The 25,495-nt window shown below is 39.7% G+C and overlaps 1 protein-coding gene across 2 annotated transcripts in view; it reads left to right on the top strand.

The window, feature by feature from the left end:
• The window catches only part of LOC126267180 (cholinesterase 1-like), a 156,513-nt gene that overhangs the window by 113,103 nt on the left and 17,915 nt on the right, over nucleotides 1–25,495 (top strand). For both annotated transcript variants that reach the window (XM_049972143.1, XM_049972142.1), the window contains exon 9: nucleotides 23,106–23,235. In XM_049972143.1, coding sequence (XP_049828100.1) covers nucleotides 23,106–23,235 — 130 coding nt within the window. The remainder of the gene's footprint in view (nucleotides 1–23,105; nucleotides 23,236–25,495) is intronic.

The following is a 25,495-nucleotide window of genomic DNA, read 5'->3' on the forward strand; positions in this document are numbered from 1 at the left end:
TTTTTTTACCAAAAAATATTGAATTTTAGTACTTTAAATGTAGACACAGTGCATTAAATCTGTTAGAGAATTATATTACAATAGTTAATGTTAAAATTATTTGTTATTATTACAATAAATAACATGGATTGTCTTGAAAATGCAGGTATCATCTTCTTGTGGAAGCTTACTGTCAGCTAATATATTTGCATTAAGTAAAAAAAGATGATATTGCATTATGACAATACTATTGTGTTGTAAATTCCATGAAATTTTAAAATGTAAACAATAACCTTTGTCTCTTTGATGGAAATGACTGTAGTGTTACCAGCAGTATTTTGTAATTGTGCATGTGACACAATTATTATTCTTAAGGCTATGGAATGTAAGGGTTATGATGCAGTAAGGTAATATCAGCAGATGGGTTTCAGAAATGGGTTGTCATTTAACAACAAAAATACAGTGTATCTTGCCTCTGACATAACACTCTTCAAATGTGATATTCTGTCACCACAAGTTGACCTAATAATAACTATAGATGTACATTTAAATACTGTCCAGAAATCATACATGCTTCTGACTACAAGGAGCATTTGAATACCATCATTGTCATACTGTAAAGTTTTCAGACAAATCATGCTTCAGAAAACATTTCAGTGATGGCCAGACATGTGTTACATGTTTCCATAGTTTGTGCTGTTGGACAGCCTCCATTGTTGTGCAGCATTGCAGACAAAGACCAAGAACCGTTTGGGGTTGCAATCTCAGTTTCTGTGTGTTGGCTGCCACCTGGATAGCAATTGCTACAAGAGAGATGTTTTTGAGCTCTTGGTTCCACTTTTGCTTCAGGCAACTCCACTTGGCATATTTCAGCATGATAGTTCCTGGACAGAGGTGTCCCACATTGTGCAAGTCTCCTTCAAAGAATGACAAGTACCTCTACTTTGTTGGCCTGCATGTTCTGCTAATATGTCAACCATTGTAGGATGGCCGCTGTTGAGACACTTTGGAGCTGTAACCATATCCAAAATGACCAACCAAAAATACCCCGTCACTACTATTTCCTAGCCTGTAATGATAAAGAGAGAGGAGGAAAGTTGGCTGGGTCAGTTAGCAAATGGAGCACAGTGTGAAGCTAATTCATTTATAGGGTTCTCAGGAAAACTGTGTAAATAGCATGATAAGTCTAGCAAGGTCAGAGTTGATTCTGGATGTAAAATATCTCCCCAATGAGATAGTCTGGGTGGCAGATGCTGAGTTAGGTCACACTGAAATGAGGAAGAACAGAAGATTTATGAACATGGAATGCTGAGAATGTCTTACAAGTGGAGAAGTCGGAGAATCTGAAGTAGGAAATGAGAAGCAACAGAATGGATATAATGGAAAACTCTGAAATGAGATGGAGACAGAATGAAGAATTTTTAAGTGAGGAATTCAGAGTATTTTATTCTTGAGGAATTCATGATGTTGGGATAATATTAGAAACAAGAGTCACAGATAAAGTGATATCAGTGGGATATGTGATGAAAGATTGACGGCAGTGAAGATCCACTGAAAGAAGGAAAATCTAGTGATAATACAAATACATATTCTACATGGTGGATCACCTGAGAAGTAAAAAAGCTATAGTAAGAAAGAGGACAAATAGAGAAAGGAAAGACTGGGTGACTGGAATGCAGGTGAAGACAAAGATGAAAGAATTGTGTGCAAATATACATTAGGGAAAAACAATGAGTAAGGAGAGCTCTTGGTGGATTTGTGCACAAGAAACTTCTTAAATACTGGAGATACGTTGTATGAACAACCTAGAAGAAGAAGTTACACTTCTACATGTCCAACTGGCTCAAAAAGATGCCACATTGACTATATTTTGAGACAGGAAAGATTTAGAAACTGTGTGACAAACTCTAAGACATTGCCAGGAGTGGATATCAATTCAAATCGTATCCTCTTGTTGAATAAATAATAATTCAGTTTAAAAAAGATGAAAAAGATCAAAAGAAGAGAAAATTTAATCTGGAAAGACTTGAAAAGGATGAAGTAAGAATGTGTATCAAGAAAATTTCCAGGAAAAAATAGTTTAAATACACAACTCAGTTCCAGGAAAAAATAATCTAAATACACAACTCAGTAACAGTTCTGTATTAGCATTAAAAACTATTAACAGAAAGCAGCAGAAGTAACAGTTGGACTTAAAGAGGCAAATAACATCAAGGAACCATGGGAAGCAAAAAAATGTTGTAGAAATGGAAGAAAGAAAAAAAATATAAAAATTCTGCCACAGAGATAGGCAAAGATTTAGGGCTTAAGCAATCAACTGTGAAAAGAAATTGACAAAGCTTTAACAGAATTGTGAAGAAATTGACCAACCAGAGAGAAAGGTGCAGCATGAATTTAATTTACCAGGAAGTAAATAACTTGGACTTTAGAAAGAGGTGGAAGACAAAAGGAGAGAATGTTAATGAAATTTCAGAACAACAAATATAAATAAAGCAGTTCTAAGTTTTCAACAGTTCTAAGTTTGATGTGATTTCAGTTGCCTGAGACAACAGTCATATGTGTGAGTTGCATTTGCATGAGTGTGTGTGCATGTGGGCATATGTCTGCCTATTGTTGACGAAGGCTTTAATGGCCAAAAGCTATAATTGTTTGTTAGAGTCTTTTTGTTGTGCCTATCTGCGACTCAGCATCTCTGCTATATGGTGAGTAGCTACTTTCCTTCTCATAATATTGCAGTTCTAAGAGATCTGCTTTTTGAACTTTGACCAAAAATTTATATGAATATTTTAACTTGGGAAAATGTAATGAAGTAAATTTTGATTATTTTAGAATGAAGAACCTGTTTCAGTACCAAAGTTACTGAAATGACAGTATTAGAATTTGGTATTCAAATCCAGCAGTATATATACTGCAAAATCCTGTGACCACATTGTTTACAACAGTTGAAAAGGTTGTAATGTTATTCAGTTATAACTATTAAAAACAAATAAACTCTCACTTGGTCATGAGTATGCTGCAATATGACAATCTACAGAATATAAATATAATTCCTGTAGTTGGACAGCTCTGAAATTTAAAGTTTTCGCCAAATTTGTGCCTTCTACATCTACAACTACATCTACATTGATACTCCACAATCCACCATATGGTGCTTGGCAGAGGGCACCCCATACCACTACTAGTCATTTCCTTTCTTGTTTCACTCGCAAATAGAATGCCTCTGAAAGAGCTCTAATGTCTCATATCTTATCTGCGTGGTCCTTATGTGCAATGCATATTGGAGGCCACACAATCACTCTGCAGTCAGCCTCAAATGCTGGTTCTCTAAATTGAACTTTACCTTCCCTTCAGGGATTCCCATTTGAGTTACTGAAGCATCTTTATAACACTTCCATGCTGTTCACATCTACAGATCTAGCAGCCAGTCACTGAATTGCTTCAATGTCTTTCTTTAAATCCAACCTGGTATGGATCCCAAACACATGAGCAGTACCCAAGAATAGGTCACATGAGCATTGTATATGTGGTCTCCTTTACAGACGAATTATACTTTCCTAGAATTCTCTTGATAAATTGAAGTGAGCCATTTGCTTTTCCTACCACAGTCCCCAAATGCTCATTCCATTTCATATAGATTTGCAACATTAACCCAGATATTTCAATGACTTGTCTGTGTCAAGCAGGACACTGCTCAGACTGTATCCAATAATTACGGAATTGTTTTTCCTACTTATCCACATTCTAACGGCTTTGGATGATGATTTAAGTGTGAAGTAAGTATACTAACTTCCACTTCTTTTCCAAGATGACTTACTTGAGATGCTCGGCCAACCTTCCTTGCTGGCAAACTGGCTGCTACTAACTGTCTTTTGCTTCTTCTCTGAAGTGTGCTGCTAGGTGCAGGAATTCCTTAAGACTCTTTCATTTCCTTCAATTAATAACGTATATTAAACTTCAGACATATTACGAATCTCACTCTTCACATAAATATGTACTGTTTAGTAAGTCTCTATGTCTTCAGTGTTAGAAACAAACAAATTTACATATAAGAGAAAGGTGGCTTAAACACCCTGGCCATTATCAACATGAATCAAAATACACAACTTCCCTTCAACAAGGATAAGACAAAATTTTTTTCTAAGAGTGCTTTCTCAGCTGTTCTCCATATTATAACAATGGTCACTGGCACAATTAGCACAGAATAACATAGAAGCTCCATGGTCCTTCTGTACACCTTCAATAAAACTTCCAGGGATCGTCCAACAAGTAGTTGTCATCGCCATTTGACCGCCGTGTCTACATTCTTCTAGCTACTGAATTTCAAACTTGCACACACAAACATGTGACGTGCAGTAGGTAGAATTCTATCATCCCACACTCACTTCTAACATGTCATGTGTTTGAGACAGTAGAAGGCCTAGTGGTTCTAGAATTTGCACCAAAATTCTCGAATCACTACAACATTAAGTTAAATTTTTCTACATGTAGAGTCAACTGTCATTCATCACACCAGCCAACTAGAACTTTTATCTAAGTCATATTGTATCCTCCTACAGTCACTCAACTTCAGCGCTTTACCATACACTACTGCATCATCAGCAAACAAGTGCAGATTGCTGTCCAGCCTGTCTGCCCAATCATTTATGTATATAGAGAATAATAGTGTACCCATCACTCTTCCCTGGGGCACTCCTGACTATACCCTTGTCTCTGCTCAACAGTCACTGTCGAGGACACATATCGGGTTCTATAATGTAATAAGTCTTCAAGCCATTCACATATCTGTGAACTTATTCCATTTGCTAAGACCTTCTTTAACATCCTGCAGTGGAGAAACATGTAAAATGCTTTCTGGAGCTCTAGAAATATGGAATCTGTTTGTTGCCCATCATCTATAGTTTGCAGTATAAAATGTGAGAAAAGGGCACATGACACTTTTCATGAGTGATTCTTTCTAAAATGATGCTGATTTATGCACATAAGCTTCTCAGCCTCAGGAAAATTTGTTATATTCAAACTGCACCAGTGACAAGTGAGCAGCCTCACATCTATTGGCTGGAGGGCAGAAGCTAATGATGGATGCCACCAATCATGTTATTTATTGTGTGACACAGTTACATAAATTTGCCTAAAAGAAACACTGCACAAATGTGTAGAAGCACATTCCAGAAAAAGATATGTATAACGACCAAAATAAACTAAAAGAGAAAAACAGAGGTGATAGATAGTAATTACTACAGCTTATAATAGGATAAACAATGCCATCACTAAACTGTGAATACTCTCATTGAAAAATGTCATTTATTTATAGAAAAACAAAAGTTGGCAAAAATTTCATCACAAAAGAAAAGAAATTGGAATGCAAACCATATAAAATGTTTTCTGATCTTTATGGACAGATAACTTGGTACTGTGCCTTATTTGTGCATAGGCAGCAGTGTCTGAAGTTGTCAGCAGCTTCTCTATGGTGGCAGTGTAATTAAAGTACAGTAGATCTACTGGTGATAAAATGTATCAGTCTTCTTGCTGGATATGTGATCCACTCAGTGTCATCTCCCTTTGAGTGTGTGCTGTTTGAGTGTGTGATGCTGTTTGGATCGGAATCCATTAGGGCAGACCATTCACAATGCTCACATACATGCCACCACTGTTCACATCAAATAGACAGTTTTGAAACAGTATAAAATTCACTTTAATTTGGTAGTCGTGAATGCAGTTCATCTGTTTTTAGCAAGTGAATCACCTTCATGAATTCACAATTTTACTAACCAGTTTCATAGGTAGTAAATAGTTTAATGGTTTCTGTAGTGATAGTTAATGATTCATCATGAATGAAAGTCTATTACACTGCAAACAGAACAAGAATCTTAAAGAACATTGGTTTCCACAACTAACTGTACTGCAAAACAATTTGGTTCTAACGATAACAGTCACTGCCCAGTTGCATGTGTAATGTTAACATTTCCTTTTGTGATGTTCAGGTTAATATCTAGTTCAAACCATGTTCAAAACATAAGAGCTTTGAATTATATTTTGTGTATGTTTTTTATTCAGTGTGAACTAACACATTATGCTCTGATGCAGGGCAACCTTTGAGGTAGTCTTCCTGACCTTCTGTTGCATATGCACTTCCTCAGATGTATCTCCACCTAATAAAAGAGTGTAGATTCTTGATATTCATGCCCTCCATTACTTAAGCTAGGGCATCCTTATCTGAATTTACTCTACTTTGATGACCCCACTTTTAACAACGTTATCAGCTGTGGATTATTTTGTATTCTTGAACTCATCTTGCTTGTAACAACAATGGAGCTATCCAAAGCAACTTTAGTGCCAGAGACAAGGAAATACAAGACAGTGACTTATAAGGAGTTGAGTTCAGTACTTTGCATCAGCAGTGACAACTCTTGCCTTTTGTTAAACGTGAAAGCGACATTTTCTTGTGCACTGCTGGTGGTATCAACAATGACTCTCATGTTCCTGAACAAAGTGTACCAGTTACCGACCTTCTCGGTAATTTTGGCAATGGATGCAACTCTTCTACAGACAAACAAGATGCCTCATACATATCACTAAGAGAAGACAGGGACTGATGTTTGATTATGTTGTACCTCCCATGTGCATAAAGTTTCACCAAACATGCTCAATTGCCATAGACAGTCCATCCAGCCAGGCCATGTGCAGATACCTTCCTGCGTTTCCCTTCCACACTTTGGCCTTCAAACAAGAGCTCGTCCATCATCACCCTTCAACCAATTGCAGTGCTACTTGAACCCCACAATTTTAATGGCAGTCCTGTACCCCATAATTCACAACCCTAGCTGCCGCCCTTTCACACAGAACAGCCAGACATGTGGTTTGCTCTCACTTAGTGGATTCCCCACAGTTGAGGCATTTCTGATTATAGCTGCAAGTTTGTTACCTTACTGTCCACCTGGGCAAGCATGTCAACCTCATAAGTGATATATTGTCACCCCTCCCCCCCACCCTCACCCCCCCACCCCCTCTTCCCGGGCTATTCGCAAATATGAAGCGGTGACGACTGCATTCATACACTGTCTGGCCTGAACACCAGAACAGCAACATCAAGTTATCTATGACAAATGCTTAGGCACCAGAACACCTTTTCAATTTTGGAGACATCTCTGGCATTTAATTGATGCGGCACTCATGCAAGACCATACCTTGTGAATGCTGTGGCTTCTAAAGTTACCTCCTTAGTTATAGCTATCAATGATCTCACATCAGCATGTATCATTTGAAAGAAGATAAATTTTGACAGACAGACTTCTTGCAGGGCTACAACATCAAGAATGTATTAATTCAATGGAAAACAATGACCAACCTCATCCCAGTCTTGGAACAGGCTGTGACACATGGCAGAAGGCAACCAAATGGTACCAAGCATGGGCAGAAACCACCGAGGATGAGGTAACTGCCACCTGCCCCGTGAATGACCTTCAGCTACCCAAAACAAAACAGATGGCCAGCCAGTAACAACACATTGCTCATTGATAAAAGGTGTAACCATGCCTCTGCTGGTTTCATGCATGTTTGGGCAGTAAAACTTGCAATAGTATGACACCTTACAACCACCCAAATGGGAAGAACAATCTTGAGTAGGTGCTCCAGATTGTTGGACCATTTCAGGCCGCCTGCTGCCTTGACATATGAGCCAATCTTGTTGCACACAATCTTCATACAGTAGTCTCTGTGTCCGGGGACACACATGCAACCAATATTTTCTTATTGACACTGGTGAGTATCATCCCATGTGATCCACCACCAACAGGAAAAACTGTATCAGCATTGCAGCTCTGTGCAGTGAATGATTCACACATTGCAGTATGTGGAACCACATCTTGAGCCTTTGACTTCAGTTCAGAAGAAACATTCGCCTGGCAATTTTTCATTGCTGATGTTAACAAACCAGTATTGTAGGCTGACGTTTTAAGACATTTTCATCACTTTCTCAATTTGGGATGTGGAACTTTTCTATATCATAACAACAGATGTTCCGTGATGGGAATCATCAATGCTCCTCCATCCCTCATGCAATAGGTAACTAGTGACCCCATCTCACAAACTGTCAATTCTGTTGACACAGAAAAACAGTACCAAAAGATACTATGAAACTGCCTGTCATCAGCATTGTAATTGCAGTGAATTATTCAGCAGTACTTCAACATAAAGAAACAAGCGTTTCACCTATGTGGGTAGAACCACATTATACGCAGCAAAATTTACACGTCTACAGACAATCTCACCCCTGCACATATGTATTTTTAAGAGATCACTCAGGGGCAGCATCATCACAAATGAGTCAGTGGATGTAGGACAGCCAGTAGCAGACACTCACACACCATTGGAGCAGTCTGCAACAGCATTACCAGCATCAGTACAATTCAATCAAATCTATCTTTGTCTGTTGCCCACGTTCCTGTTGTGTGTTTTTATCCCTAACTGCCAGATTCACATGTACAATTCAGACACTGTGCTAGAGTGAAAAACTTTATAACATAAACAGAATGCTGTTACTACCAGTTTGACTTAAAGACACTTTCATTTGTGCTGGGTAAAGTTTACATGGGTAAGTTGGTTTTAGAGTAGTTATTGCAAGCCAGTATAGTTAGACAGTTCAGAGTCCTTCGGCCTTGCCCACCCAGCTCATACCAAAGAAGGGTAGCACATGTAGATTATACAGCAACTATCAGGATCATAACTTCGACATGATACTGGACAGTTATCCTGTCCTGAATATTGAAGACTTCACACATTATTTGGCAAGTGCTTCTGTGTTCATTGTGTTGTATTGTAAGGAAGCATATTTGCAGATCCCTATGAACCAAGAGGATAGGATGAAGACAGCTTTCACCACCCTTTTTGGACTTTATGAATTATTTTATATGTCACATGAACATCAAAATGCAGCAGAGACTCGGGAAAGATTCATTGACAATGCTGTCTTCAAATTTTTGATTTGCTGTGCTTACTTGGATAATATTTTAGTCTTTTCATCTTCCAAAAAGGAATACAATGAGGGTCTTGAACTAGTTTTTTATGCTTTACACATCCTTTGTGTTGCCATCAGCAATGATAAGTGTCATCTGAGACAGTCTCAGGCTACCGTCTATGGTCATTTGGTTTGCCATTACAGCTCACAACCTATACTACAACAGGCTGAACTTATTTGTCACTTACCTTGACAACAGACCTTTCATGAATTACATGAATTTCTTGGCACGATGAATTTTTATTGTAGATGCCTGCCTAAAGCAAGTGTCACCTGGGAACCTCCTATAAACAAATTAGCACATTAGCAGCCTGAACAAAAGTATATTAGCTATCTTGCAGATCCAACAAGCATTTGAAAAAAGTAAAGTCTGCGTTTCTCAGGTCGTAACACTGACATACCCACTACCCCCTAGCCATCTGACAATCACCTCTGATGTGAGCAATTTAGCAACTGGTGCTGTTCTCTAACAACAGACACACAACATCCACTGCATTTCTTTCCCAAAAAGTTGATAGATTCTCAGCATAGGTGGTCAGCCTATGAATGAGAACTGTTGGCAGTGCACAGAGAAATATGGTACTTTAAAGATGATGGTGGAGGCAGACCTTACACAGTCTACAAGGATCATTGCCCACTATTGGATTTTATTTTCGACCTAATAAAAGGTTGTTGTCCATGGCACTTCTGCCATCATGCAATTGACAACAGACATCCAACATCTTCATGGCATGGACAACATCATGGCTCATTTCCTTTCAAGTATCAGTGCTCTCTCAGTAGATATTGATTTTGCACACTTGCAGCAGTGCACCTTCAACATGCGCAATTAAGCAACAACATAGTGGGATTGTAACAAAATAATAAGCAACCAGCACCAGTTTTGGGCCCTTAGTGCCCTTCATCAGAAGGTTGTAACTCAGGGTTGCCACAGGTTCTGGTAATCAGGGAATATGAGGGAATCTTAAACACATCATGGAAATATCAGGGAAATTTGAAAGAAACACTGCAAAGATCTCATTTTTGTCTCAGTAGATGAAATGGTTTCTTTACTGAGGTGCGTACATCATTGCTGGCCAGGTGCAGCTGAGTACATTTGCTGTTTCCCTACTCCTTCAGTACTATTGTTTCTCCCCTTCCTACCACTCCCCTCAGCTTACAGTCAGTGCTGCCACCACTTCTTGCCACTAACCTAGCAGCTGCTGACGAGAGGCAGGGAGACATGAGGAGTGGTTGGTTTGGATCTGATTCTCAGAGACTGTAGACACAGTGGCCAGAGTTGGCAGTCATGTATGCATTTGTTGTGTCAGTGTGTGTGCTCTCATTCTGACAAAAGCTATGGCTGAAAATTTAGTATTGAGAGCGTGATTGTCTTGTCTTTTATACATGCCAGTCTGCAGCTCAGCAATCATCTTTATGGTGAGTTGTTACCCATCCTTCATCTTTATGGTGAGTTGTTACCCATCCTCCTTATTATAAAAAAAAAAAAAAAAAAAAAAAAAAAAAAAAAAAAAAAAAAAAAAAAGGTTCAAATAGCTCTGAGCACTATGAGACTAAACATCTGTGGTCATCAGTCCCTTTAGAACTTAGAACTACTTAAACCTAACTAACCTAAGGACATCACAAACAATCCATGGCCAAGGCAGGATTCGAACCTGGGACCGTAGCAGTCACGCAGTTCTGGACTGAGCTCCTAGAACCGCTAGAACACCATGGCCAGCCCTTATTATCGATTCTCAGAGTATTTGAACAAGTTATCTGTTGCATGGATTGATCACCATGGTCTCATTTCATCAACATGCTGTCTGTGGCTCACGAATAGCTGGCCACATGAGTGGATTTCCATGACGGGCCAAAACCACAGACCATTTCTGCAGGTATCTGCAATGAATCGGGCCTGCCGAGCTGGAGTCATTTGGTTCCCACTAATGTGCAGGCCGTGCCTGTTGTATCTAGTCTCACCAACCTGCCTACAGCCGAGTCTGTTTGTATATGGCATATAAAAAGTATGAACAATAAGAAGAAGAAAATTGTGTCAGTTGCTGGTGGTTTGTACACTATATACTCATATATTTCCTGAAAGAAAAATCACACAATACCTCTAAAATAATAGATATTACACAGTGGGTAATAAGTGACACTAACAAACATAGAAGAACCAACATTTTATTCGTGGTCACCTACAGTGCTGGTTTACACAATTTCTCCCCATCTTGTACACCTCTTTCAAGAGGCCTACTTTATTTCTGAGGTTATTTTTGAAATCAGTGAAGGTATTTTAAATCCATCTAGTGGCTTCAAGAAATGCAGACTTTTATCACCAAACGTGTTTCTTTTTATTGAAATAAAAACATCAGTTGTCTTAAAGAAACACATACACCATTTGGCTTGCTTTCCCCATCTAAAAACCGTTCATTACAAAAGATTTTTGCTCACATCAGGAAACACCATCTTGCTGAAAGCTTTTTTTAAGATGTTTCCTCATTTGCACTATGGTTTCTTGTACTGTTGCTGCAAAGACAGACTGTCAACTTACGCCTTAACATACTCATAAGATCTGAAAATTTGTCAGGGAACAATGCTAAAACTTGTCTGTATATCAAGGAAACATTGGGGTGTATCACTTGTTGAAACTTGTGGCAGTCATGTAACTGTCATGTTATTTGTGTCAGTCATAAGACGTATACAGCAAAATGCTGTGGTCATGCGGTTCATAGTGTCTGAGCACACACTGCACACCTTAAAATACCACCCATGAAGGCACATGGCTCTCATAAAATCTTCATCCATGAAGCTCTGCGGCACTGTAATCACGTCATGCTGTGAGACAATACTGACCGACCAGCATTACACCCGCCCTACTCAGATGAACATAAAGTGATTACATGGTGTGACAACATCTTTGACATTTTACTGTATTGCAAATGGACTACTGTTATATTCAATGGACTTAAACTGATGATGGATCTTGCTCAACACCACTGACTTGCCTATAAGTATGATTTCTGACATTGATGACATTCTGCACATTGACCCTGATGTCAACAAAATTTTAGAACAAGTGGACTTGGACCAGTTATGATCTGAGGGGATCTCAGTTGAACTTATTGACAAACTTGTGGTGGCAACAAATACAAATGACGTATCTCCGCCATTGCAAGTTCTTTGACTCTGTAACCAAACGGCCTACGCCATCTTGCTTGTGCAGTTCGCTATATGATTTGATATAATGTGGACATCTGCATGAAAAATACCAAGTCTCACAGAAATGAGAGTGTTTCCTTGGGCTACAACCCAACAGAAATCCCACAGTGGGGACCCCGAATTAGAACTTGCACATTGTTGCCCTTTAGTGCAAGTATTTTCGCATCTACTGTGCTGGCTTTGTTTACGGCTTCCTTCATTCTGTTTGGCCATGTATCCTGCCATGCAGCCCATGGATATCAAAGCTCCTGCACCTACAATGAAACACTTCATCACTTCACCACCACCTGGATTTTACAACATGTTTCCTGCAGTTTCGTCACCTCAACAGTTTCGCCACTCGACAGAGCAACATGTGACTGCAGACTCAGGCTTTGCATTTCCAGCAAGTGTGCATTGACACGTGAATTTAAAAATTGACAATGAGGAGAGCAAAGTCCTTGCATTTCATCATGCTGATGTGGATTCTGCATTTCGTGAACAAACTATGTATGAGATGCCGGCCACCTGGGCAACCATTACAACAGTGCATTGTGCAATCCTGCCTTTGTTACGACAGACCATGTGCACTGATCATGCCTCCATGATGCACAAGTGCTTAACTGCTTCATCGGTTTACAAAGTGGACAATGTACAGTGTGTACCACGAACATTTCCAGGCCAGTTTCCACCTTCACTGACCATTTGGCCCCTCAGTGCACTTTACAGGCCCCCATGTGATGTGAACAATGTGCTGCATAGTGATACTAACTGTGGTTTCCACCCCTCTGAACATACCCTAGCTTGTCATATTGACAGCCCAGTAGGAACATTTTACTGTGCTGCTCCACGCACGTCGGCAATTATCCTATACCAAACATTTCTGACTTCAATCACCTTATTGCAGGTGCTACAATTTTCAGTGTACTCGATTCCAAATGTGCATATCAGCAAATCACAGTCGTTATCAGAGACATTCAAAAAACAGTGATTATCACTCCCGTCAGGTTGTATGAGTACAATTTCATGCCATTAGAGTTAAAAAATGCTACCCAGAAGAAGCAATATTTTATTGGTTCTCTTTTGCTCCAGTTCGACTTCTGTTTCGTGATGTTGTTGTGGTCTTCAGTCCTGAAACTGGTTTGATGCAGCTCTCCATGCTACTCTATCCTGTGCAAGCTTCTTCATCTCCCAGTACCTACTGCAACCTACATCCTTCTGAATCTGCTTGGTGTATTCATCTCTTGGTCTCCCTCTACAATTTTTACCCTCTACACTGCCCTCCAATACTAAATTGGTGATCCCTTGATGTCTCAGAACATGTCCTACCAAACGATACCTTCTTCTACTCAAGTTGTGCCACAATCTCCACTTCTCCCCAACTCTATTCAATACCTCCTCATTAGTTATGTGATCTACCCATCTAATCTTCAGCATTCTTCTGTAGCACCACATTTCGAAAGCTTCTATTCTCTTCTTGTCAAACTATTTATCATCTATGTTTCACTTCCATACATGGCTACACTCCATACAAATACTTTCAGAAACGATTTCCTGACACTTAAATCTATACTCTATGTTAACAAATTTCTCTTCTTGAGAAACGCTTTCCTTGCCATTGCCAGTCTACATTTTATATCCTCCTTACTTCGACCATCATCAGTTATTTTGCTCCCCAAATAGCAAAACTCCTTTACTACTTTAAGTGTATCATTTCCTAATCTAATTCCCTCAGCATCACCCGACTTAATTCGACTACATTCCATTATCCTCGTTTTGCTATTGTTGATGTTCATCTCATATCCTCCTTTCAAGACACCATCCATTCCATTCAACTGCTCTTCCAAGTCCTTTGTTGTTTCTGACAGAATTACGATGTCATCGGCGAACCTCAAAGTTTTTATTTCTTCTTCATGGATTTTAATACCTACTCTGAAATTTTTCTTTTGTTTCCTTCACTGCTTGCTCAATATACAGATTGAATAACATTGGGGAGAAGCTACAACCCTGTCTCATTCCCTTCCCAACCACTGCTTCCCTTTCATGCCCCTCAACTGTTACAACTGCCATTTGGTTTCTGAACAAATTGTAAATAGTCTTTCGCTCCCTGTATTTGACCCCTGCCACCTTCAGAATTCGAAAGAGAGTATTCCAGTCAACATTGTCAAAAGCTTTCTCTAGGTCTACAAATGCTAGAAACGTAGGTTTCCCTTTCCTTAATCTAGCTTCTAAGATAAGTCGTAGGGTGAGTATTGCCTCTCGTGTTCCAATATTTCTACGGAATCCAAACTGATCTTCCCCGAGGTCGGCTTCTACTAGTTTTTCCATTCGTCTGTAAAGACTTCGTGTTAGTATTTGCAGCTGTGACTTATTAAACTGACAGTTCGGTAATTTTCACATGTGTCAACACCTGCTTTCTTTGGAATTGGAATTATTATATTCTTCTTGAAGTCTGAGGGTATTTCGCCTGTCTCATACATCTTGCTCACCAGATGGTAGAGTTTTGTCAAGACTGGCTCTCTCAAGGCCGTCAGTAGCTCCAATGGAATGTTGTCTACTCCGGGGGCCTTTTTTTGACTCAGGTCTTTCAGTGCTCTGTCAAACTCTTCATGCAGTATCGTATCTCCCATTTCATCTTCATCTACATCCTCTTCCATTTCCATAATATTGTCCTCTAGTACACCGCCCTTCTATAGACCCTCTATATACTCCTTCCACCTTTCTGCTTTCCCTTCATTGGTTAGAACTGGGTTTCCATCTGAGCTCTTGATATTCATACAAGTGGCTCTCTTTTCTCCAATGGTCTCTTTAATTTTCCTGTAGGCAGTATCTATCTTACCCCTAGTGAGATAAGCCTCTACTCCTTACATTTGTCCTCTAGCCATCCCTGCCTTGCCATTTTGCACTTCCTGTCGATGTCATTTTTGAGACGTTTGTATTCGTTTTTGCCTGCTGCATTTACTGCATTTTTATATTTTGTCCTTTCATCAATTAAATTCAATATTTCTTCTGTTACCCAAGGATTTCTACTAGCCCTCGTCCCGTCACCAACCTGATCCTCTGCTATCTTCACTACTTCATCTCTCAAAGCTACCCATTCTTCTTCTACTGTATTTCTTTCCCCCATTCCTGTCAATTGTTCCCTTATGCTCTCCCTGAAACTCTGTACAACCTCTGGTTCTTTCAGTTTATCCAGGTCCCATCTCCTTAAATTCCCACCTTTTTGCAGTTTCTTCAGTTTTAATCTACAGTTCATAATCAATAAATTGTGGTCAGAGTCCACATTTGCCCCTGGAAATGTTTTACAATTTAAAACCTGGTTCCTAAATCTCTGTCTTACCATTATATAATCCATCTGAAAACTTTTAGTTTCGTGTATCTCGATAATATCCTGATCTTCATCAAAACTGTGCAAGATCACAAATGCCACATCTTGACAGTAAAGAACACTCTTTCATCAAATGGAGTCTAGATCAATACTGACAAACTGCAGCTGCTCCAAAAATCTGTCCAATTCTTGGGGTACACAGTCTCAGCCACTGTTATACATGCTGTTGAATTGAAGGTGCAATCAATCTTATCCATGCTGCTCCCTACCACATACAAAGAGCTCCGTCAGTTCATGGGAATGAAGAACTACTACTGTTGTCATTTGCCTGCAGCAGCCGACACCCAGGTCACCCTTGCTAACTCCCTTGCTGGCAAGCAAACTTCAGGGACATGCCTGGTTCTGTAGACAGAACCAATGCACACCGCCTTCCAGCCCCTGAAATACTCTCTCACATGAGCTGTCTCATCCAGTCTCAAATGCTGAACTCTTCATCACCACAGATGCCAGTGACTCCACAGTAGGTGCAGACCTACAACAATGCCACAACGATGTGGTCACACCACTTCAGGTCTTTTCGAAGAAACTTTCGCATGCCCAACAAAAATTCTCAGCAGTTTATTATGCAGTGAAACACTTCCTCACTGCCATCGAGGGCCCACCGTTCCACATCCTGACCTGCCATAACCCAGTATTAGATGTCATACGCAACCCCCTCTCGACCCCCTTCCCCCTCCCCCCCCCCTGTTAATTTTCAGAATTTTGATTTCGTCTCTCAGTTCTCTAATGATGTCCTCCATATCAAAGGTGCTGACAACATCATTGCAGATTTCCTTTCCCACATTAGCACCATCTCAATGGTCATAGACCTTTCTGACCTCGTGTCCCTACAGAACCAGGATGAGGATACACAGCACCTTCTCAACAGCACCTCCACTTCACTGTCTTTCACCAAAGCAAAATTCGCTGGCATCCGAGAGGAAGTCTCGTGCTACTACTGCACCAGCACACTCCGACCCCTCATTCCCCCCTCCCCACCCCCTCTGCCATTCAGTGTTTGACACACTACATTTTCTAGCACACCTCAGAATTAAATCATCAACAGGCCTCGTGTCTGAACAATTTGAGTGGCAAGACATTAAGCACAATTCTCAGACCTCGGCCCAGAACTGCATTACTTGCCAGTGCAAAAAAGTCACCAGGCACACTGTTCCACCTCTCCGCAAATTCGACATTCCATCTGGTCACTTTTGCCACATACACCTGGACCTCATCAGCCCCCTTCCCCCCTCAGAGTGCTTCTGTTATGTTCTTTCTTGTCTTGCACCAGTCATTTATATTGGTGGGTAGAGGCTGTAGCTCTCACCGATAGCTGAAACCATGACTAAGGTCTTTGTTTCTTCCTGCATTTCCCACTTTGGCTGCTCTGCTACCTTCAGCATCGACCAGGGCCGGCAGTTTGAATCAGCACTCTTTGGCCAACTCCGACAGCTGTGTGGTATCAACAAATGTTTGCATGACTGCCTACCACCCCCAAGCAAACCGACTGGTAGTGCAGTGACATCACACTTTCAAGACAGCACTGCAGTATCACGACAGTCTTTGGACTGAGGCCCCCTCCCATGGGGGACTCCTCAGCCTGCCTAGCCATACTCCCCCCCTCTAATCTCCTTTCATGCAAGTTCTTTTTTCTCCACGACAGTAGAGTCTGGACCCCACATGCCCCACCATATTCAAGCCCATACAAAGTTATAAACTGCACTGCTAGCATGATGGACATCCAGGTTAAAGGTATGCCACCCACTGTTTCTCTCCACCAAGTGAAACCAGCACATCTCAACCCAGCATCTTCCATGCCCAAAGATGTAACACAGCCTCACAGCACTGAGGAGTCGCACTCAAATTATGACCCCTCAGAGCTGCCGCTGCAGCCCTCACCCAAGCATGCATCTGCATCGCCATCAATGACATTTCTCGGGTTCTCACCCTCTCTATGTACCTCCTCCCCCCCTACCCCTTTTAGTAGTTCTGCAAAAAGACATCCTGCCCAAAGATGTGGTGCATGTGACCATCCTCATCAATGACAACCACATCTTCATTCTGCTGCAAGACAACTCACCTCTCCTGACCGGGGACCAGGTTCGTTAGTCGATTACCAGCTCCCACCCACTCCCATGCGGGGTCAACCACGTGCTCCTCCAAGCTATGGTAACTGCCTAGGGAGGGTTACAGTTCAAATGCTGCCAGCCAATCATACTGGGGGCTGATGTATCATCTGCCCACACCACCTACAGAAAGTCCTGCTTCAACAACCTCCAGAGATGGACATCCTCATCACATCACTGCTGTCTCCCTCACTGCCTTCACCATCGGACATGCCCCACATCCACTGCACTCAAACCATGCTCCACACTGTGCCATCACAAGTTCTTTGACTCTGTAATCAAATGGTCCATGCCATCTTGCTTATGCAGTTCGCTGTATGATTTCTTGTAATGTGGACGTCTGCATGAAATATACCAAGTCTTACAGAAATGAGTGTGTTTCCTTGGGCTACAAACCAACAGAAATCCCACTAACTTCTTATTATGGAAGGAAAGCAAGGTTATTGGCCTATTCGTGATAGTACATTCCTAGGAACATTATCATTATGATGCAGACTCTCGTGAATGATGATCTGGATTCCATCACTTCCACATTTGCAACAGATGGGGTTCTCACAGTCAGGCTATTAAAAAATGGCCTCAGCTCCATCGTTTCACATCAGAGCAAGACACAAACAATGCTATAGCACCATTTCCTCTCTTACTTCCAAGACTCACCAGCCTCAGCCTCCATCCCTACTTGACTGACCTCACCGGTTACCACCTCACCTCCCACAAATGATCTTTTTTGACTGCTACCAATCGTCCATACTCCACCTATGCAGCACAGTGAGAAATGTTCCAGCTATGCCTCTTTATGAGCAGTCAGCCAGAGCACAGCTGGTCCCATGCTCCTGCATGAAGATGTCGTTAGCAGCACCATCCATCCCCATATGTGGTGATCCAGCATGTGATGGAGCATGAGGAAACTCTTTGGCCAGCACTGTGGCTCCACCACAGGACAGTCTTTGAGCAAGTCTGTCCTTTGCTTTTGTGGGGTACGCATGTCCTGTGATGCATCTCCACCTGTAATAGAGTGTAGATTGACAGTATTTACACAGTCTGTTATTTAACCTGGAGCATCCTCACCTTTGTCTATTTTACAAATGGAACAGATACTCAGAAGAATTACATAAGACAAGAGATATTTGAGTGTTTTGCATTTGGAGGATAAAAAAGAATTGATAGAAGAAGACAAAGGACCTTTCATCATTTTGGAAGCAGTTGAGATGGCACTTAAGGACATGTAATGTGGAAAAACAATTGGGGGAGAGGCTATTCTGATTTAACTCATCAAATGAAAGGCATAAATACTGAAATTGTGCAATAATTTTTGTGATTAAGGTAATGGAATCAATATTGAAGAAAATAAATGTACAAATTTTACAGAATGCACTAAGTTTACAAAATGTAAGACATTAAGTTTGATAGCTCACATGCCAAAAATTCCAATAAGAATAATGAATGGATGTATGAATCAAAATTTGAGAGAAAATTGGATGAAGAACAGTTTGGCTTCAGAAAGTAGACATGCAATTGGATTCTTATGAATAATTGGGCAAAGGTTCCTAGAAAAAGGTAGGGAAGTCCACGTAATTTTTGTTGACTTGGAGGAAGCCTTTGACAGAGTTCAGTGGATTAAAGTTTTAGGTATCCTGAAGGAGATCAGAATTAACTGGAGGGAAAGGAGTAAAATAAGCCATTTATACATCATACAAAGACTTAAAGTAAGAGCTGGAGATAAGATGACAGCAGGAATTAAAATTGGCAGAGGATTTAGATGGAGCTGTTGTCTTTTACGTACTCCATTTAGTATCTGTTTATGTGACTTAGTTAAAAACTCTTGCAGCAAAAGTGTAGCTGACAGTAGGAAGAAGGAAAAGAAAATATGTAAGATTTGCTGCTGACATGGTGTTGCAGAATGAAAGTAAAAATACAGTTAACAACTTGTTGAAACATCTGAACACCAGCTGTGGAGAATGGGCTATGAAGAATAAGAAGAAGCAGAAGAAGAAGAAGGAGAAGATGAAGATAGGGGAGGGTGGTGAGAGAGAGAGAGAGAGAGAGAGAGAGAGAGAAGTATGTTGCAAATGGAGGAGTATTTTTAGCGGTCTGTCAAATATACAATTAAGGTAAAGATTAATGAAGTATTTTGTTTGAGGTGTTAAACTGTATGGTGTGTAAACATGGACACTGCACCTGATGCAGGAGAAATGCTTACAGGTTTTTAAGATATGAATCTTGAGAAGAATGTAAGATATGAAACGGACAGATAAAGTAAAGAATGATGTTGTGTTTACACAGGGTGAACAAGAATAGACAAATTGGGAACTATGAATAGAAGAAAAAGAAATTGGCAGGATTCAGCTAACTGACAACATAAACTAAATGTATCTGACAGAGCTATGAAAAGTGTGGTGGAATGAAGAATGATGAATTTGCTGCAATGGACCTGCCTAATGGGCAGAACACATCACCATCACCAAATAGAAGAGCAGATTAAACAATATTCAAATAAAGTCCCAGATGGCCAAAAATGTGTGGAAACCATCAAGGAAGAACTGAAGAGAATGAATGTCACACTCACTGAAAACCCTATTTTATGTGCACCTTTTACTAAATAAGGAATGGACAGAGCTTTAAATTAATTAGCAATGCATTATTTTTTCCTTGGAAATTATGCCTGAGACTGGCTTAAACATTTCTGCACTGACATTCTGACATCAGGATAGATCCCAAGCCAGTTTAAAATAGTTGAAATTATTGCATTATCAAAGACAGTGAAACCCAATGAAGACACAGCAAGTAACCATCCAATAACACTCATAAATATATGTTATAACTTGCATGTGATGCTTCAGATATAGTAGAATATGCCAACTGGTTGACAATACTATTCCTCTCAAACATGCTGGTCTTTAAACACAGTTGCTGTATAAAGGTTCTATCTTTGATATCACACTTTGAGTTATAGAATTCCAGAAAGGCTTGGGACATTGAATTGCTAGATGAACTCATTAAGTTGAAGAGAACAGTTCCATCCCCAAAAGTTAACAAGCTCATGAAGAACATGATAATAAATCAATCACTATAGTGCAAAAAACTATTAAGTCATTCTAACATGGTAGTAATGATTTCACAGTAATTCTACTATGCTGGTAATGTAGTACTATGTGACCAACAAAACACCTATGAGAAAGACTTTGAACAGACTTTGAACAGCTGAATGTATATTATGTGCCAAAATTGTGAAGTTGAGCATTCCATCTCAGTTACCACCTGGCTGCTGACACAAAGCCAAATGTTTCATTTTGCAACAAACAGATATTCCATCATGATTATACAAAATAATTTGTTTGAACTATGACAGATTTACTCACTTTATTTTTATTTCTCGTGGGCCTGCAGCATTGTATATGTCTTGTAAGGACGTTATATGTTTGAAAAACCAATTATGCTGCTATAATGCAATCAGAACGCTCAATAAAAACATTATAGCAGCATAATCGTTTTTTTTCAAATATATAATGTCCTTACATTGCTGCTATAACACAGTCAGACAGCTCAGTAAAAACATTAGAGCAGCGTAATTGTTTTTTCAGCTATATAATATCCTTACAATACTCACTTTATTTTACATGTGACAAGGGTGTTATTGACCATATGCCTGCTATATGAGCCTTTACCATTTCTTTCTGTCAAGCACACTGTTTGTCCATTTGGTATTGATGTTCATCCCAGCTATGTCCTTCAGAGTGTTTTCTCGTCGTCTAATTCTGGGTCTTGCTCTTCCTCTTGTTCCATCTATTGTCCTGCAGAATGTTGTTCTAAGTAGTCTGTTCTCCATCATTCTTGCTATGTGGTCAGCCTAGCTTGATCTTCTCTTCTTTAGCATGACGATGATGATACAGATCCAATACTTCTTTATTTTTTTCATATCCTGCAATCCATGTTATTTGATCAATTACATGTCTAAAAATTTTCTATAATTATTTATTTTCAAATATTAGTTTCTTCTCCTTCTTTCTTTCTGAATATTGATGCTTCACACCCATATAATGTTTCTGGTACAACAGTTGACTGATACAAGCAAGTTATGAAGTTGTAATATGTGATCTTTATCTTAAGATACTGATACAAGTAAAAAATGTTTTGTTATCAGCTGCTAGAAGGACACTTGTAGCCACATCAGGCATGTTGTTTTACTTTATTATTTATTTGTCACCTTTTCTGTTCATAACACATATTGCAGATGGTATCCACATATACCACTGAATGTACCTGCAAAATTATATTGTTGTATGACACAAAGCACATAGTTCAGGAGACCTGATGTCCAAACATTGAGATGCATGAGAAACCATCTTTTGCTTAAAACAGAGCACAAATTACCCAGACTGTGCCAATCAAATGTTTTGTAATGAGAGCACTTAGTGACTTCCAAGAAAATTTCTATATAATTTCAAATATTTTCTGAACTTTTGCTAGCTTACATGCTTAACTTGAAATATTTCACACGTTAAGTCATTTATGAAGTAATCAGAAGTTTGAAGCTGTTTTATATATGGAAATTCAATTATTTCAAGAATGAGGGGTGTACTGGTTTGTAACTAAAGGGCTGAAGTTTTTGTTTTGTGTAAGTAATACTGTTTGAACTCTTTGAACAGCTTCTTCCAGATTTTTTCCCATAGCTAAAATATTACTCTTGGATACCAACAGGAAAGTCATTAATGTAGACTGTGAAAAGTATGTGTTTCTTGCACACATCCTTGTGCTACATGACTTACAATATGCTCCATCTCTGTATCAAGGATATATAATCATGCCAAAACATTTTGTGTTCTTGTTGGCATAACTTGTCACTCCATATAATGTTTGTCCAGCAAACAATTCAATCTCTGTTACTTTCCAATATTTCTCTCCTCTTTCCTTTTCTTAATCCTTGTCTCTTCTTCTTTCTTATACCATTACTCCTCTTCTTTTATCATTTCTTTTCGGCCAGTTTCAGTTATTCTGTGTCTGTGATAACTATTGTTACTGTATTACAGTTATTAATTATTTCATAACCATATAGTTTAACATTAGACATAATAGCTATAACTGCTACAGAAGTGGCTATTATTTTTATCATCCCTGTACTGTTACTATTATTATTGGAACTTGGAGTAGTTTTATTTCAGTGAAGAATGCCTGGTTCAAAGTACAAAATCATCTAAAGGCTATAATGCTTTGTAATAAATACACAATAATCAAGTATCATTTAAAAATAGCTTTACATTTTCTCATTATCAAAAAGCATAGAAAATTCAAATGACTTCCACAGTATAGGAAAATGAAGAGATCTTTTATATCTACTTGTGTACTAGGTAATACAATGACTATTGGTAGCAATTATTAATATAATAATTGTACACATGTTGTTAACTATTAGTAATGTTGTGAATATTCTATATCCCAGATGATGAGTGACTTGTATTTTGTGGAGCCAGTGGACTACCTTGTACGAATTCTGGCAAATCAGACAGTACCTGTTTATTACTACCATTTCTCATACAAGGGACCACATGCAGCATATCCACAATATTCAGGTAATTTATTACATTTTTGATACTGTTTTAAAGTAAGGAAAATTTTATCATGTTAATAGAATCTTCCATCGGTTCTTGGTAGAACAACATTATAATAAATGAAAAGCACCAGTTTGCTTTTGTTCTACAAACTGGTACAAATACATATTGGATTTGTGAATTTTTCAAGTATATTTTGATAATCACATTTTAATTCTAACAATGATTTTCCAAAACAGACAGTTTCAGTATGCCACCATGCACTGATATACACACATCAAAAAAAGTTTTGCATCACCTCGGCTCCAAGAGTTCCGGAGAATTTACAGAAAATTAGAGTAAAAATCAACATAAACATCATTTCCACCATTTTTACTGCTCATGAAAGCCACACATTGCCTGTTGTACCACCATACAGCGAGACCTTCAGAGGTGGTGGTCCAGATCGCTTTACACACCTGTACCTCTAATACCCAGTAGCACGTCCTCTTGCATTGATCCATGCCTGTATTCGTTGTGGCATACTATCTACAAGTTCATCAAGGCACTGTTGGTCCAGATTGTCCCACTCCTCAACAGTGATTTGGCATAGATCCCTCACAGTGCTTGGTGGGTCACATCATCCATAAACAACCCTTTTCAATCTATTCCAGGCATCTTCGATAGGGTTCATGTCTGGAGAACATGCTGAGCACTCTAGTTGACTGATGTCATTATCCTGAAGGAAGTCATTCACAAGATGTGCTTGATGGGGGAGCGAATTGCCATCCACGAAGGCGAATACCTCGCCAACATACTGCCGATATGGTTGCACTATTGGTTGGATGATGGCATTCACATATCGTACAGCCATTACGGTGCCTTCCCTGACCACCAGCGGCGTATGTTGGTCCCACATAATGTCACCCCAAAACATTAGGGAACCTCCACTGTGCTGCACTCGCTGGACAGTGTGTCTGTGGCATTCATCCTGACTGAGTTGCCTCCAAACATGTCTCCGATGACTATATAGTTGAAGGCGTGCGTGACACTCATCGATGAAGAGAACGTGATGCCAGTCCTGAGTGGTCCATTCGGCATGTTGGACCCATCTGTACCGCCCTGCATGGTGTCATGGTTGCAAAGATGGACTTCAATATGGATGTCAGGAGTGAAGTTGTGCATCATACAGCCTATTTCACACAGTTTGAGTCGTAACACGACGACCTGTGGCTGGACAAAAAGCATTATTCAAGATGGTGGCGTTGCTGTTAGTGTTCCTCCAAGCAATAATCTGTAGGTAGTGATCATCCACTGCAGTAGTAGCCCTTGGGTGGCCTGAACAAGGCATGTTATCGAAAGTTCTTTTCTCTTTGTATCTCCTCCATGACCGAACAACATAGCTTTGGTTCACTCCAAGATGGCTGGACAATTCCTTGTTGAGAGCCCTTTCTGGCACAAAGTAACAATGTGGATGCAATTGTACTGTGGTATTGATTGTCTAGGCATGGTTGAACTACAGACAACACGAGCTGTGTACCTCCTTCCTGGTGGAATGACTGAAACTGATCAGCTGTCGGACACCCTCCATCTAATAGGCGTTGCTCATGCATGGTTGTTTACATCTTTGGGTGGGTTTAGTGACATCTCTGAACAGTCAAAGTGACTGTGGCTGTGATACAATATCCACAGTCAATGTCCATCTTTAGGAGTTCTGGGAACCGAGATGATCCAGAACTTTTTTTTGATGAGTGAAGATTTTAAAATCTACTATACAGTCTGCATATACTCAGTGCAGTTTTGCATTTAGGAAGGATTCATTGATTGATATTTATTTATATTTGTATGTCATATCTGCATTAGAAATATGAATAGTAAAAATGTTGTATGATTTCATTACCATATAATCAGTGCTGAAGAGGGGCAGCAGTCTTTTCAGTAGTGGCAGGAGCAACAGTCTGGATGATTGACTGATCTGGCCTTGTAAAACTAACCAAAATGTCCTTGCTGTGCTGGTACTGTGAACAGCTGAAAGCAAGGGGAAACTACAGCCGTAATTTTTCCTGAAGGCATGCAGCTTTCCTGTATGGTTAAATGATGATGGCGTCCTGTTAGGTAAAATATTTCGGAGGTAAAATAGTCCCTCATTTGGATCTCTGGCTGGGGACTACTCAGGAGGACATCATTGTCAGGAGAAAGAAAACTAGCGTTCTATGGATCACAGTGTGGAATGTCAGATCCCTTCATTGGGCAGGTAGGTTAGAAAATTTAAAAAGGGAAATGGATGGGTTAAAGTTATATG

This window comes from Schistocerca gregaria, chromosome 4, assembly GCF_023897955.1.
Source record: "Schistocerca gregaria isolate iqSchGreg1 chromosome 4, iqSchGreg1.2, whole genome shotgun sequence".
NCBI classification, from domain to species: domain Eukaryota; kingdom Metazoa; phylum Arthropoda; class Insecta; order Orthoptera; family Acrididae; genus Schistocerca; species Schistocerca gregaria.